This window comes from Notechis scutatus, chromosome Z, assembly GCF_049901735.1.
Source record: "Notechis scutatus isolate UNSWTSFEM ecotype Mainland chromosome Z, rNotScu1.2, whole genome shotgun sequence".
Lineage (NCBI taxonomy): Eukaryota > Metazoa > Chordata > Lepidosauria > Squamata > Elapidae > Notechis > Notechis scutatus.
In genome coordinates this window covers 45836919-45854568 of record NC_142025.1, presented here as the reverse complement: position 1 = coordinate 45854568, position 17650 = coordinate 45836919, and the positions used below count along the sequence as shown (strand labels likewise).

Genomic DNA, 17650 nt, shown 5'->3' with positions numbered 1-17650 from the left:
ATTTTAGAACTCATTTTTCCCCCAAATTGTTTTGGCCTAAGAAAAAAAATCAAAGAAACGTGCATATGAAAACATCCCCTCTGTAAATCCAAAGTCAAACATTTCCTAATGATACAAAAATAAGAAAATCAATAGAGTTGACAGTATTGGATCCCTTGGAGATACTTATCAAAATTTTGCCAATCTCACAAAATCTATATAGAAATCATCTCAGCTGACAGTAAACACTTGTTTTATGAGCAAATCCCCAAATCTTTCTGTGATTCTCACATCTGAATGTTATGGGCACTTTCATAAGATAGCTGCCATAGTAGTGTGTAGCCACATATTAATATTTCAAATTGGCATTCATAGCAAAGAATACTGGCTTCAAAATGATCAATATGACTAGGTGTTGAAAGCCCCTCCCTATTTTAGCACCCTTCACTTGCTATGCTTGCAAATAAGAACAACCAGGGTTTCCATCCACCAGCCACATCACCTTTGCTGCGCGTGCCCCTGCCGGAAAGCAAACTACTGAGGTCATACCCCAACCTTTTTTTCAAGCTTACCAGAATCCTGCCAACTGTCTTACTTTAACTTTTTCTGGATTGTAATTTCCCACCTTTGTTTTCTAAGAATGCCTCTCAGATCGATGGAAATGGGCATTTTCATATTTTTGAAGATACAAATTATATCTGAGGCTGATACGTTGGTCTGAAGCATAAAATCCAAAATAAAAAAGATTGAGATAAAAGAAATCTGGTAATGGCTGTGGCAGTTGATCATAGGAACACATTGAAGATCCAGGACTCAGAAACCAAAGTCTAGGTCACATGCCACATACTTAGTCCTGCCATGTCTTAGTTTCATCTATACCTAATCACTCTTTGTGCCATCTATGTTTGCAGGGGTTCCCACATGTCCTTTTTTTCCCAAAGCTAATTGTTCACTTTACTAAGTTATTTGGCAGGCTGTATTTGTATGACAATAAAGGAAAGTGCAGGGTGACCATATCTACCAAACTATATTTAAAATTAATTACTATACAAAAGGAATATCAGATCATATGCAATGTAACCTAAGAAAAGCCCTTTTTCATCAGACTAATGTGTTGTTTCCAATGATGGCCCATATAGAGCAATCCAAGAATAGATCTTGAGAACAATAATTAAAGCTTTGAGGCCAATTTGAAAAAAAAGAAGCAATCAGTCTAAAAGGAATTAAAATCTTGAAGTATCAAACAGAACTGCATGTCACATTTTTATTTTTAAATGCCTTTTATGCCTTTCAGTAATATCAGTTGAGCAAAAATAGGCTCTCAAATTATTGCCTATTGGACTTCGGCCTCATTAGAGATTCAAAGAACTATGCACCTACATCTACACAAACAGTTTTAACAATTTCTAACAGCAAAAAGGGGAGGGAAGCTTGACATTCAAGGAAAATTTAAACAAAGCTCTGGGAACATCGAGGCTTTTGAACAGGCCTAACACTGCACAAGAGGGATCTGTGGGCCTTTCTCTATTCTTTCTGTGTGTACTATATTAGCATTGCCTCCGGAATAAAAGTAACAGTAAATAATAATAAATCCATCAAGGATTTTCAATTCATTAAAAGTTGATTTTTCAGGACATTGTGTGTGTGTGTGTGTGTGTGTGTGTGTGTGTGTGTGAAGGATTCATTTTTTCATGCATTTTTCATGTGTTCTCTTTAGAAAGATTGGCTCTAATCAGGTTACATCTGGTCCTGATTAAGGCTTTTAAGTGGGACCCAGCAGATACTGAAATTAGAGTTCACAGCCAAACTGAAGTTAATAGAATGAAATGTCATAAATTATTTTACTACCTTTCATTGAACCCCACCTAGTTGTATTGCTAATATTTTGCCTAGGGCTACTTTTAGCAATTATTATTTATCAAATGTTTTGTTGCATTTATATACTTACTAATTTATACACAACTTTTCTTAACCTGAATTCAAACCCAAAGTATCTTACAATTTGAATTCAGTAACTTGAATTCAACCTCAATGTTGCAAATGAGAGTTTCTTTTATTCTCAGAAAACTTGAAATCTATCACTGGAGCCTACTAGCAGGAGGACAGAACAGAAAAATGCAAATCTTTCTCCTTTTCTGCCTTTTTCTTTATCCAGTAACTTTTTCATTTTTTCCCAATCTCTATTGCAAATTTCCAGAGGCACCAAAAGATGGGAAAACTTTTACCAAAAGAAGAACTCACCTGGAGAGATTTCCCCACTAATGAAGGCAGGATAGTTAAAAAAGCAAACAAACTCAATTGACTATTCTATGGTTTCCATTGTAATAATACACATTTGGCTAATTCCCTGACATTTAAACAATTGCAAATATATATTGTGGCAGAAATGTCTTAAAAGTAACTTTCTTTTAAAAAGTTATTTTGGAGATGGAAAAATATTCATCTGGCTACTTCAAATGGATGATGCTAGCCCATAGTTTAATACTAATAATAAATCTAGCAGTTCTCTCCCTCTCTGTCTCTCTCCCCCCCTCTCTTTTCTATATTTTTATAGTTTACAATGAAACATTGGAAAGATTATAAAGAAATATACTTAAATGGTCATCACTTTCTTGTTTCAAAATCAGGCAAGGAATTAAGCATAGTTAAATAATTATTTGAATTATTCAAAGAACTACTCAAGCATATTCATTTTGGAAAGCACATTAGTGAAGCTGCTGGTTTTGTCAGTTTTTCATAATTCCATATAGAAATAGAGAAACTGATGCATTTTTTAAATCCTGAAGATTTTACTTCAGGAAACTTCTTGTTTCACAGCACAGAGAACTATTCAGTTAAGTCAGGGTAGTTTTTTGCAAATAAACTCTGGAAAATACTGCAGTACACCAATTAAAAATCATTGCTCAACACCAATTTTTAAAAAGTGAAAATTTCTACAGTACTTTCCCTCCTATTATATGTAGTTTTTTTTAAATGTCCAACCTAATTAAAAAAATTAAACATGAACTTGCTGTGTTACTGTTTTATACTATTGATTTTAATGAGCTTAAAAATGTAGTGTATTATAATTGCAGTATATATATTAGCTTAATTTTGACAAGTAGCTGATTAGGGAATTCTTACTGCTTTATACTAGGTTGTAAATGTCTGTCTTTCTTGCAGAAAATGTAAGCATGTGTGCAAATAATATTCTCAAACAAATGTTATATCTTAATATTTCCACCACCATTAATGATTTGCATTTTAGGGATTATGCCTAGCAAATAGCTATGCACTGTGAAACAAGCCTGGTATAAAATGAAATATAGGCAATAATATAACAGGATAGCTAATGTGTTCACCTCATATTCCTTGTGGATTGTTTTATTAAATAATAACCACTTATACAAGATTATGTTTTGTGATTGGTATGAAATTGTTAAAGTGAATCATTTCAAAAATGTGGAAACTAGATTACAGTATTCTCAAAAAAAACCCACCGTGATCATTGTACAAGACATAGTATTGGTTTTCCAGTACTGTAATATATAGTACCGGTAGTTATTGCAAATATTTGCATCTTTTCATTTTTCTGTTGTTCAAACAAAAATGAGAAAAAGGCAAAACAAATACATACACTTTTGTAAAATGCATACACGCACTTATTTTGCAAAGATTTGTGTATTATTTCTTTTTTTTTTTTTTTAAATAAATTTTATTAAATTTACAATTAAAAACATATCGACATTACATACACAAAAGGAAAAAAACAAAAAAAGAACACTCGGTCTTACAAACTGGAAAGAAAAGAGAAGAGGAGATGTAAAAGAAAGAAAGAAACAAAGGAAGAGAAAGAGAAAAAAGAAAAAAAAAGATGCGTTTAAAACAGACAATATCCTTTTTGACAGTCTGCAAGATCCAATTCTCCTACCTTAATTTGAATACACACATCTTATCGATATCTATGCTTAAATTACCCATTGTCCATTAAGCAGTTTATCTCTGGACTAACCAATTATACCAATTATACACTTTTGTAAAATGCATACACGCACTTATTTTGCAATGATTTGTGTATTATTTCAAGGACAATTCAGTTTAACCTCTTCCATCAGAATTCAGGTAGTTTCTGGTAGATGAAATATACCTAAATCTGGGCTTATTTATTTGTGGTGTTACCCTGTTTTCAGTTTTGAGATTAAAGTCCTTTGCTACAACCTTTCTCACCTTGGTACTCTCCCAGATACGTTGGGATCAAAATTCTTGAGAATTCCTAGTTGTTATACTTATAATTTAGGTTACAGGTCAGTGGCATAGGCCTAAGTATTTGATTTAGAAGCATTGTTTTGCTATTGATATAAATGGTTTGTCATTATGCACATTTTAAAATTTTATTATGTGATAGTATCAAACATCCATAGAAAGTCAGGTTGCAAAATAAATAGTTATTAAATAGTTCAGTAAAATAAAATTATTAGGAAGTTCTTTTACGATTTTACGAAAAATCTTTTACGATGGTTTTTACTAATTATACACTCTTGCTTACTGGCCCCAATGAAAGTACTAATGAAAACATAGCTTCATTTTCTGCATTGCAGATCCTCCATTCTGTCACTTGATCAAAAGTTAACTAGAAGCAGAGTTAAGAAAACAATGTTTCTGTTTATTATATAAACACAAACTATTTTACCAGCTTGGCCTAATGCTAAATCACATTGTAGCACCATGACAAACCTAGATTTTAAGCGTGATGGTTTCCTCCCTTTGAGGTTCCTCTGCCTTTCCCTCTTTTTTTTTTAGTTGTCCCTTTATTTTTACTTTAACTAGAAGAAAGCTAAATGACTATACATATCAAAGTTATAAACATATATAAATTCATGATACTGTTTTGAAACACTTCCCTCAATAATTCAACATGTACAAAATATTGCACATGGAAGGAATTCTTAATTATACTGAGATTTAAGAACTGTAATTAGACAGAGCTAATTCAGAGTCGTTCTTATTTGCAAATAAAAACGTACCATTATGCTCACTATTCTAAATGTATTGAAATATGCTCAGATTATACTGCTAAATATGTAAGAGAAAAATTTATGAGCATATATTTAGAACATATGTGTGTTTACTTGAAATTTAACATTTATATAAAATAGAACTCTTTACATCTTTTTTTTTCTCATCCCAATGAAAGTTTAGAGCACCTTATAGGCCTCACTGGAACTTTTCTGTAAATTCAGATATTCTCTGAATTTTTGCTTTTAAGAAATTCGACCTATGAATTACAAAGCTGAGGGGAAGAGAAGAAACAGTCAGATATACAACTTAATAAACAACTATTTTTAAAAGTATTAATTATGTTCCATTAAAGAGTTTTCAACTTCTAGTTATTTCATAAGCAAATATTTCATTTAAGTTCACCAAAATTAGTTCTCCCATGAATTTTATAGCATTACCAATAAATATAATTATGTATATATGTTTTTTTACTTCTGTGGATCTTCAAATTGTTACCATGAGGATAAAACAGGGATTTTTTTTCCCAAATACGGTTTCAGCTCTATTGTTTTTCCTGCATGGAAAATCTCTTGACAATTCAATTTTTCTTTTAATTTTGAAGGTACATCTATATTCATAACAACTTTCTAGTGAAAATTATTTTATCTGTTTTGATATCTCCACTGCAAAATGAGGCCTAAATATTTACAAGTATACTAAATTTTATTAAAAGTTTAGTTGTGTTGAATTTGTTATAATTGAATAAAATAATTCAACTATTTTATTTTTGTTAATTCTTTATTTATTCTGCTGTTTCACATTAATTCTTTAAGCAAAAACATATGCATTATTTGCAATGTAATATAATTACATTGTTAAGCTCTGAAAATAACTTTGACATTTCTAAAACTCACAATGGTCCCATGAGTTTTGTTTAAAAAATTGTTAAAAAGAATATATCTAAAATAGCTAGAAAATAACTAATTCAAGAATACATACCACCTCTTCCAGAGTATTTTTATTCCCATTCAAGAAAGTAAACAGATCTATATGTAGTTTCCTTAACTAAGAGAAAATAAAGTGTGGGACCATTGCTTGTAAATAAAGAATACCTCTTGTATGTCCTTTCTCTATTGGTATGCCATAAAGTAATAATGATATTGTAAAAAATTAAATGAAGTGGAATAGGAGTTAATTATTTTGAAAATATTGTGCAATATTTAAGTGAGTAGTCTAACTCATAAAAGGACACAAAGAATTAAACTCAATAAAAATTGATGAATAACATTATGTTTCTAAATGTCTAGTTGTAGTGATTCATTGTTCATTTATATAAAGTAAAAAAAAACAGAACCAAGATTTTAGGCTCATGTCTTACATTTTATATTTCGGGGGGAAATTGCTATTTATCTGCTGCCAAATTATTTTGGTAAAGGAAGAAGTTTTCTATCTTATGCATATGTTCTAAAGAAAAAAAGAATGCAATCTGACTCATTTTATTTGTTCATAGGCTTGTGTTTCTGTCTTTGTTTAGCTATGCTTCAAGTGATTAGGAGAGTGACATCCTTTTCTTTTTACAATACAAAGTGAGAGAAAGAATTTTCTAGCCAAAAGAACAGAGCATTCCATCAGTCAAATCAAGCCTTTTAAAACATCACTAATAGTGGAATCTTTCATTAAGTCTCCTCAGAAAGAAATCATATTCAGTTAAAAATGGTCTTTTTCTCAAATATTATATGATAGCAATTGTTTTACCAAAATTAGCTCCTCCAATTCTTTTCCATACAATTACACATAAGAAATAAGCCTTTCAGAGATATTTATTTTGATTTATAAGCTTTATTGCTATTACTTTGTGGTAATTTTATTTCAACATTTATGTCTTATATTTGTATATTTTGATACAAAGTATCAAAATATTCAGTTTTAACTTCACTGTTTTCTTAGAGTGTGAAAAATGCTCTGCTCAATTGGCTAATTTGTGCACAATCATACAGTATTTCATTTGTTTTATCCTGCAACAGGCCCACCCAACTAGGAAAGCATGCACACATGCTATATAACATTTTATTAAACAACAAACTTAAACAGAGATGTTAGGTCTCCCAAAATTTGAGAACAATGTGCTGTATTAATTTTGTATAATGTCTATTCCACTCTATACATCTCTGATTTATAGTTGCAATTTTCCTATCTTTTTTTCCTACATGGGTACATTTGTACAGAATTACAGGGTCTGTAATATTTGGAGGATTCTTTTCTTTTTCTTTCTGATGTAAAAAAATAAAACTCAGCAGCATCAACAGATTTGTGACTTCAAAGTCCTTCCCTCCTCAATTTGCATTTTGATGACAACAAAGTATCAAAATAAAAATATTATTTCAATGTGTATAAGTGATATTTTTGCTTCATGAAATTATAATAAACAAAGATTATGTTGTGTGCACCAAGTTTAATTCAGAGAAGATAAAGTCCCAGATGTTGGAGTTGAGAACTGTTCCTCTTTGGATAAATTATTATGGGTAGGACATTCTCCATGATTATTACCTTCTCTTTGGTGCAGAGATCATTAGCAAAAACAGATGGGAATCTAAGCTTTCTTGTAAGCCATTAAAAGATACAGAGGAAAGTAAATTCATGTTCTGTAGAGGGTCCATAATTTTTCTAAAAAATTATGACCCTTGAAATCTGCCAATTCTTCATGGATTATTGAAAAATAATTGCGTGTGTTACTTTCTGTGCTGATGTATAATTATTAGACTGTCTTCATAGTGCAAATAGGTTTGGTCTTTGCTAGAAAATATTGTGGCTACTGTGTGGTCTCACACTTCTCCAAACAAATCTAACATTATTTAGTATTTATCTTAAACTCCTTCAAATTAGTGTCTGTGCTGAACAAAGTGATGCTTTCCAACTGCAATTAATGTTGTATTTAAACAGGCCACAATATTGTGGTTTTACTTAAAAGATAAGATATACTGTAATTCTTAGACTTCTGTAAGAAATTGCTCCCACACTTAACCCATTAAACATGTAAAAAAAAATACAATTTCCATTTACTAATTGAACAGTTATGGTTTCTCTGATATTTCTGACTAGTTCCTTTAAGAATCTGTATAAAAATGATAAATTTCAAAGGCTGCACAGAAAGGAAACTAATCTGTTGAAAGAAAACCCTAATAACCTGTCAACAGTCACTGGCAAGTGAAAAAATGATGGCAGCAAATACTATAAAACAGGATAACTTACTAGCAAAATAGTAGCTGCCACTGATTTGCTAATTATTATTTTAATAATTGTGTCCTACATGGAATATGAAACTTTGATGCATTTCTTAGTTGTGAACATTCTTTGTATATGTAATTTTTCTGGCAATCCTTGGTCACTTCTACCTTTGAACAATCAGACTTCCAACTGTGCCAACTTAGTTGCATTTTTCTTTCAGAAGTATATTCCTATTGTAATTATAAAAATAAGAGTGCTCATACTTTTTCATGATTAGATTCCTTCATAGTATGTCCTATGGATCAAAGAACCTCAAGTGGGAAAAATTAAAAAGTTAACAAAAAATCCCATAATGGATCTATTTTTGAGACACATAAATATAATGTGGCTACACCATATGTATTTAGAAATAAAGATCTTGGGCAGGACAGATGGGCACTAGGGTCTAGCTAAAAAAACAATGAATATTTTTTTAACTTTAAAAATGCTTAATATTTTTTCTACCTTTAATCATAGTAAAATGTTTTTCTCCAATAGCTTTAATCATATTAAATCTAAGATACTATAATAACAATGTTATTTTGTTATCTTTTAAAAAGAGTTTGCACTGTCTCCAAGATAAATTACAAAGCACTCTTGTATGTTTTATAAATTTGATTTCAAGGTAAATGTACATATCAAAGCAATCTAATACATAATCCACGTGTACTAAGGCTTGGTTGATTTGCATGAAGAATAAACTACATCATAAGGAACATACTTTATATCAAAAAGTATCAGTCTAAGCAAAATTGTTGAACAATCACCATCTCTGATAATGTGGGGGGAAATCCACTGAATAATACTTTTATTTTATTATTGACTTCCTTCCAAGAACTCTGAGCCTCAAAACTACTTTAAAATGCTTTGCTAGAAATGATCTGGTGAGCATTTCTTAAATGGTGTTTCATGGTCCTTCTGCCCTAGAACAATCTGAGAAGGTTCTATGAATTGGCTTGCTCATGTCACTATTTCCTTCACAATAACTTTACAAAATGGTGTTTTTAGAATTCACTCTAGTAAAGAGGCTCAGAGTTGCACCAATTCTAGGATTCTCTTTAACCAAATCCATTCCAGACAGTGAGTAAAAATACCATCATATATAACCTCAGACATTCTTATTGTTAAGCATCAAATGTAAGAAAAGATAAGAAGGTATTATAAATAATGCTGAATTTCAATCAATATTTCCTTTAAATTGCCTCTCGTTTCTTTAAACTGTCCCTCCTTATTTCTTTAAACAGTCATAGGTATTCTTCATTCTATATACTGAGAGATAGAAAATGAGACAAGTGTGTTTATGGTCCATAATCTCAAAATAGTTAAGATTAGCATGATCCTATTCAGTAGATTAGCATGATCCTATTCTACTGAATCCCTATGTAAGATCTGAGCCTATGTTCCCTAGTATTCACTTTTTCCTGCTCTTGAAATTCCTTTTTCTCACCTGGTCTCTTTTGTGTAATTAACAATACTTTTATTCTTTAAGAATCAAAGCTACACTTTCAAAAATTTAAAATGAAATTAAAACTGTTATGTTTACAAATATTTTTATTATGGTCTCTGTATTTCTAGGCTACTTACAAAAACCAAATTTAACATAAAACATTAATTGACAAATTAAAAATAATGAGTTCAGATTAAAAATTAAAATTCTGGGAAAATTTCTTGTGTTCCAATTATATCAATTTAATGTAAGCATTTCAGAATTTAAATTGCACTACAGTTTGAAAGGCAAATATTTTCAAAGTTAAGGATAATTTTTAATATTTTTATAATGTTAATTTGAGGAAAATATTATGGATAACTAATAGTGAGAGACTTCACACTTTGTATAATATCAAAGAATTATAATTATAAATCCTGCAATTATAGTTATGAACATGTGTGTATATTAAAAATTGCTCTGTTCTTCCCAATAAAAAGTATAAATTATAAGGGGGATTTTATTTTATTCATAATTTCAACACTCAATTGTAGAGATAGAGAAAACTTAAAAAGTTCCACGTTGTTAAATAGTTTTTAAATATTAAAGCAATGCCATGTACATATAAATAAAATCACTAAGTCAGTGGCTAAAAGTTTATGGAATCACTGATTCATCAATGACTCATTAATGTTTGAGAATCAAGTTATATAGATCCTCTTGTCCTCCGAATGAATAAGAACCAAAAGCCCAAATCAGTATTGTATTTAAAATGGAGTATCTAGAATTGTTGCTGACTGATAACTTCTCTTTTAACCTATTAGTTCCATTTCAACAGTGTCAATAACAGTATAAAAACTTAAATACAAATTTCCCTTGGAGATGAAAAAAATTGAAATAATCTAAAATTGAATAACAAAAATCCCTGCCATTATTTATACTTAGAAGGTCAGATCCTATTTACTGAAATATTAATTCCCTATTAACTAGCAAAGAATCAAAACAGTCATTTTAAAAATTACAGATATGGGCAATTCCACACTGTTTAATCAGCTCATGCGTGCAATATTTTCAATAGAAATGCATGGATTCTGTTTCATAATTACCTTGAAGAAAACAGGCTGCAAGCTGATAGTTAATTTTAAATAACAATAAATGCAGCCATTGTCTATTTTTATTTCCTTAGGCTTGTCTGAAAGAATTTTAGGATGTGTAACAGTCTTATTAAGTTTTCAAAGTAGCATTAAATATTTCATTACGGGGGATTTCCATGTGGTAGTCATAATGTAAGGAGGGCTTGTTTTCCTTTTGTAGGCAGAGCAATACGTAAAACAAAAGAGACAGTATGCATTGTAGAGACTAGTCACAATATTGGTAAAATAGGGTAACGCAAATACAACAAAAGGTCTTTGAATCCCAGAAACTTAAACCAACACATCTAAAGGATATTTTGCTTCAGCAAAACATGGGGATTTGTGATTTATTTATGATGGGTATTGGCAGGTATACCTATGACATTTTAAACATACACACATACACAGACAAACAGACTATATATATCAGATGCATTAAGATATGGAATGCAAAATGAGTTACCTTTGCCATGGGAACACCCTAATCATGGTGGAATCCATGATCCCTTCCAAAGTAATGAAACGCTTATCACTAAATGAACTAGGTAGAAGTTCTACTAAATTGAACAGGATTGACTTCCCAAAGCAGCCTGAATTATTTTGTATAGCAACATTTATTCAGTGCCCTTGACATCTGTTTATTACAGGGCTACTATAAATATGAAGAAATAAACAAATAAACAACAAGGATCAAATAATACCTGAGGTTTGCATAATATAAAAATAATGATTTCACACATCCACAAGAAAATAGTGGATATTGCTATTTATAATTCAATGTACTTATTCACCAGTAGGGTTCTACCAAGTTAGTTTAGTTATTTAGAACAACCACAACAAAAATGTCTTCTTCAATTCAAGTTCCATCATGGACATATTGGTGTAGTTTTCTTGGAGGTACTTTGTCACCGCCCTCTTCATTTCACTTTCCTAGTAAAGCTTACAATCAAAAGGAATTTCCTTGGGCACCCCTCCAAATATCAATCAGGACACCCTACTTTTCATGATGGGCTACCTGTTGAAAAGTCAACAAGCTGAGTAGTCATACAAATAAAAAAATATATAAATCCCTTATAAAATCCAGTTTGAAATTTACAAAAGTGATTTAAGGGGAATTGCGTTAGTCCACATAATTCATGCTCTAGCAAGAAACAAATACTATTATCTCTTGAATGTGCCTCATAATTTGATTTTTAATGTAACATTTTTTTTCTAATTACAATATTTCACTAACCATCTTTGCAAGTCCTTAAGATGCTTCATAAAAAATAATCAAATATAACTGTCAACTTGCCTTAATGTTTTCATAGTTATATGTTCAACTACATTGGTCATAATAGTTTAATTAGGAGTATAGTTCCAAAAGGTAGGTAAGTAATTTAATCTGAACATAAATTTTACTCTCCTGATTTTCAAGCATACTTCTGTGTTAATTTCACTAATTATATCAATTTATCTGTAAACCTAAATGCAACTATGAAGCAGGACATAATCATAGAATATCTTTATTTAAAAATCAGTAAAGTTTTATATTCAGAGTATGTGAATTCAAAAAAACTAAGTACTGTATGCAAAAATACCTTGCCCTTTAATGTTCTATGTAAAACTAAATTTCAAATGCTGCTATTAGATGATAAATGATAACCAAAATATTTGTATTATTCAGAGAAAAGAAAATAAGGAAATATGGTCATTTATTGGGATTTCTATGTTATAACCTTTCAGCATATAAAAGAGACTAAGAAAATAGTATGTAAATAATAACAACTAGACGCAAAAAAATGAAAGGAGATATTTAACGACAGTTATCATTTTTAATTTGCAATGTCTTTTGAGGTGTGGGATATATTTTACCGTTCTGAACGTATAAAATTGTTTGCCCTAAATTCAGTTCCAAAGTTGCAGAACGAAAACACAAAAGGCCTGTTGCGTGCATGGAGGAACCTATTGAGCGTTCAGAGATAGCCATTATGAGCCACGTTGTTTGAATTATTTTCCGGGCCGATTCCATAAAAGAATCTAAACTAAGGTTTCCATCGTCCTCATCTATTGCATCGCGACCACGACCCTTTTTAAAAGGTCAAAATGTGAGAGATGTAGCCAGACAAGTCTTTTGCACCAAGAAGAAAAGGAAGATGGCTGACCTTGCATTTGAGATAGGTAATACAACACTACCGAAGAGCTTAATGGAAACGGGTAGATGAGATCGCAGGGAAAGGGTTTAGGGTTTAGTTATATGTAGGCCACAGCAAGGAAGCAGAGCCGGAGTCACCCATCCGGATCTGCAACAAACGGCCGCCGCCGCTGCTTTCCTTCGGCTGCAGGATCAGCTGAGCGCGGCTATCACGTGGGCGGCGTGTCGAAGGTCACAGCTCGGCTCACAATGGAGCTTTCGGAGCCTGTGCAAAGCGGCTTACAGATCCTGGCAGATCCGGGTAGCTTCTCGCTACGAGCTTTCCAGGCTCTGCTCCAGGCTGCCTTCCGAAGCTTGCTCACTGGACAGGCCGAGGAGGCCGTTTTCGGTGAGTGCTAGATCCCGGGCTCTGTCTTCCGTCCGCCGGCAAGGAAGAGAGCTAGCTGCTCGCTGAAAAGGGGACTTGGGCTCTTGTCAAAGGAAGCGTGGCGGCGGCGGCACGGCTGGTGGCTTGCTTCGGTGCTGCTCTGTAAAGCCAGTCCTGATGCCTGGCTGCTTCGCTGCGGTGGCCACAGCCGTTTCCCGTCAAATGCAGGAAGTCTCCCCCGCGCTGAGCCGGGCTCAGATGGTGCGCTGCGCCCTCTCCCTCCTTTTGTTTCTTTCGGGGTTTTGCTCGTTGCTGATTTCCTCCATTTCCCTGCGGTTGTCACTTCCTTGCAAAACGCAAGCGTTGCCTCTCGCTTATTTATGGCCTAAAAGCGAAGCTAAAGCCTCTCACTCTCCCGAAAGCAGACCGAGAGAGAAGGTGCCATTTGGAGATCGCCTTTCTTGGCGGCCGCGGTCGGTTAGTTTCCGCCGTTTTGTTTCTACTTTTCCTGCTGTGACGAGGCATTCCCGGTACATTGATAGTCGGGAATAATTTTTGCAAAAGTCAAAGTAACAAGCAGGTGAATAGACTTGAGGAAAGCACCGAGTTGGGTTTGGGACCTGGATCCTGCAGGCTTTGTTTTGATCATGTGATACTGTGATATTATTTCGAATTATTCAGTGGCAGTAATACATGAATTGCTCTTAATCTCGCAGCTGAAAGGCGCCGCTCATTTGTTTTGATGCTTTTGTTTCTCGTTTTTATTTATTTATTTTGTTTCTTCGAATTGAAATTCTCCGGCGATTGGGCTTTGTCAGCTGCTTGCCAAACTGCGCGGCTTGTTGATAGTAGGCCGGCCGTCTCTCGCAAGAGAAAAACGGCTCGAGTTTGCCTGGATAAGAGCTCTGCGGGAGCGGGGGCTGAATACGTGCGGCCTCCGATAGGTGCTCGTTTGAACTGCAACTTTGGAAAAGCAGTTCGGATTTCTTAAATGGGACGCGGCGAAAAAAAGGAAAGGAAAAATCGGAAAAGTTGAGCTGTGAAGGGGGGCGAGTAGAGACACGGTATTCTGAGCACTATTGTTAGAAAAGCGAAATTAACAGTTCTTCTACTACTCAGAAACAATATTTTCACACTGTTATCTAGACTTCGAGAAAGTCTCCTCCTTAGTTAGCAAAAGGCTTTTTACTCTTCTTCCTCTCCTCCAGAGCAAGAAGATCGCAATATTCTAAAAATATAAATGTGTACTGATGTTCATCAATCTTCCCAAATTCTGTTTGCCAGAATTCAAGCAATGAGTGGGAAAGTAACAGGGGGCACTGCTGTATTGAGTTCCTTTCCTTTCTTCGATACTTTCTGGCTGTTGGGGGATAAACTGAAATCTAGTTGCTAGAAATAACTATCATGTTTCTGATCTTGGGGAAATTATTCACATTTGAAATGAAGGGAACCTCAAATTCCAATATTTTAATTCCTTATAAGGGGGAATCTATAAAAAGAAATCCTTCACCCAATTTTGTGTTTAAAATGGTAACTGTAAATTGTGTCAATATAATAGTTTTTTGCTCAGCTGCTATAATTGCATGATGTATGTGTGTGTGTGTGTGTGTGTATATATATATATATGTGTGTGTGTGTGTGTGTGAGAGAGAGAGAGAGAGAGAGAGAGAGAGTATATATGGGATATTCTATCTATCTATCTATCTATCTATCTATCTATCTATCTATCTATCTATCTATCCTGAAATATGTCATCAACCATTCATTTATTTTTAGATTACCCAGATTTGGACAATATTGATCCAGCAATATTAAAATACTGCCATGCAGCAACTACCACTTGTATTATAGAAGCTGGAAAACAAAAAGCTGACCAATCTATTATAAGGTATCCTAAAATTCTTCAACTTAAAAAAAAATGTGTTTGACTTATATTAGATTTATTGGTTAACACATCTTACTTTTCCTTTTAGTACCTATCTGGAAGATTGTAAACTTGACAGAGAAAGAATTGAAAACTTTTGCACTGAATATCAGGTTTTCAAACACATTTTATCCTTTTTAATACCATCCATTAAGTTTTGTTTAACCTGTAGTAGTTTATATGCTCTATTTTTATTCTTTTCCTTTTTGTAGAAACATAAGGATACTTTGGAAATCATATTGGGAAGGTATGTCCAAGGAAGTTATAGTGATCATCCAACTTTCAAATGCATCTTAAAAATAATAAATGTCTTCACAAGTTATCCAATTGGAGTAACAATCCATAAAACCACAATTAATACATTGTTCCTACTGTTCTTTGTTACCTGTAAAATCTCTACAGTTTTGTGGTTCAACATATCTCAGCCTAATAGATATTCATTATGTTTTCAGTATAGGCAGATGTCCACTACATATAACTGATGTTCGTTGGCGTTTGGAATATCAAATCAAGGTAATTTAAATAAAATGTGTATTCATTTCTTTTTTTCTTTTTTCTTTGCAAAACTTAATTTTTTCTTTCTGTCTTACCATTTTAGACTAATCAACTTCATAAAAATTATCGCCCTGCCTATTTGATGACCTTAAAAGTAGAGGTATTACATCAATCCAGAACTTCAAATATTAGATTATGATTGTTTTAATTTTTGTTACTTATTAGGAATTAATGTTTGGGATTTTGTTATTTTAGAATGATTCAAGATCTCATCAGGACATTAATTTTAGTTGTACTATGGAGCAATTGCAGGTATTTATTCCTCACTTTTTTGTGTACTAATATTCAGTAGTACCAGTTCTTATAAAAGTTTTAAAAATATAAAATGCTTCAATGTGTCTCATCTTCTAAAATATAAAATGCTACCAAAATACTAGCTTTTCTACTTTTTCAATATGAGATTTCAAGTTTATTCACATTAAGGGACTGCACCACACAAAAATATTATTTTTGGCAGAATGGGTGGAACCTCTTTCAAATGTGTTAAATTAGATGAACTTCATTTCCTATATTATAAATACTTGAATGTGTAATATAATATAATATGAACATGAAATTTGACTTATTTGGCTTTATTTAAATTACATTGATATCTGAGTCCCCATTATTCACAGCTAATTTACTCTAAAATCAAAGCAACTAATCTGAGAATAATTAATAATGTAACATTGCAGTCCCATGTATTAGGAGTAAGCTTCATTATCTAATAAAACTTATTAATAACAAAAAAGGAATAAACTAGTCAAAACCAGAGAAATAAGAAATAAACAACTGTCTACAATTTCATATTGTTTCAAAATTTGTTTATATGTGTGTGTGTGTGTGTGTACACACACACACACACACACATCACATTTATCTAAAATTTCATATGTTTCAATGGATAATATTAGATATCTTTAGGAATATAGGCTCAGAAAATTGTTGGGTTTATTAGATATCTTTAGGAATATAGGCTCAGAAAATTGTTGGGATTGTTTACTTCTTTATATTCAATTAAAGTAGAATTTATATTGTTATCTGTGTTATTTGAGAAATAAGAAAAGTAAAGTTTATGTTAATTATCAATCTATCTGTCCCAGTTTAAACTCCTTAATTTTGTATGTAATAAAGCACATTCATGATATACTCTAATAAAGATGTTTCAGTATTTCTTAAAAATATAAATGGCAAAAAATGCATTTTGGAATCTTTGGAAATGTTGGTATAAAGAAAACTTCAAGTATTGCATATAATTAGTTATTTACAGCAAAACATTTCTTAAGCTCTTATTTTATATTTTAGGATTTAGTGGGAAAGTTAAAAGATGCAGCTAAAAGTCTAGAAAGAACAACTCAACTATAATTACAGACTTGGCAATCAACTGGATTGAAGAAGAAAATAAAATGTTTGCTTCTTTGGCTATATGATGATCTTTTTTCCTGGTTTTATTTAATGGAATTGTGATATATGTTTGATCAAACAGAAATGGACTTTTTACTTTCTAGATAACATTACATGTTCGTGTGCAATAAAAACTGTTGAGCTTGTTTAACTGTAACATATCTTTGTAGATAGCTCTACACTTTTTAGATATGCTTGTGTTTCAGTTTTGCCCTTTTTTAAAATATATATTTGATTTCACCATTTTTTACTTTATCATCTAATAAATGAGAATATAAATCTAATTTGTGTGTCTTATCTGATTTATAATAATGGGTTGGGAAGGATTGGATTCCCAGCAGTTACATTATTCCAAGAAGACCTGCTCTACAAAACCCATGTTAAAGAGGTATAGAGTTCTAGGTTTAAAGTCATTCTACTGTAATAAAGTTATCACCTTGCTTGCACCTTATTTGCTGAAGGCAAGTTCCTGCTGTTTCCTCCCCCTCCCTTTTTTTTTAAATGTTGG

The 17650-nt window shown here is 32.3% G+C and overlaps 1 protein-coding gene across 3 annotated transcripts; it reads left to right on the top strand.

Moving 5' to 3' along the window:
• The first annotated feature begins 11387 nt into the window (after nt 1–11387).
• Nucleotides 11388–17426, top strand: COMMD3 (COMM domain containing 3). Of its 3 annotated transcripts, XM_026675713.2 has the most exons (8): nt 11388–13301; nt 15057–15168; nt 15254–15317; nt 15417–15451; nt 15657–15717; nt 15803–15859; nt 15955–16011; nt 17044–17426. In XM_026675713.2, the coding sequence occupies exons 1-8, from the start codon at nt 13163–13165 to the stop codon at nt 17101–17103; spliced, it is 585 nt and encodes a 194-aa protein (XP_026531498.1). In that variant the 5' UTR covers nt 11388–13162; the 3' UTR covers nt 17104–17426. The 3 variants fall into 3 exon arrangements, with proteins under 3 accessions (XP_026531498.1, XP_087804443.1, XP_087804444.1); XM_087948317.1 differs by lacking the exon at nt 15803–15859; XM_087948318.1 differs by lacking the exons at nt 15803–15859; nt 15955–16011.
• Nucleotides 17427–17650: the final 224 nt, after the last annotated feature.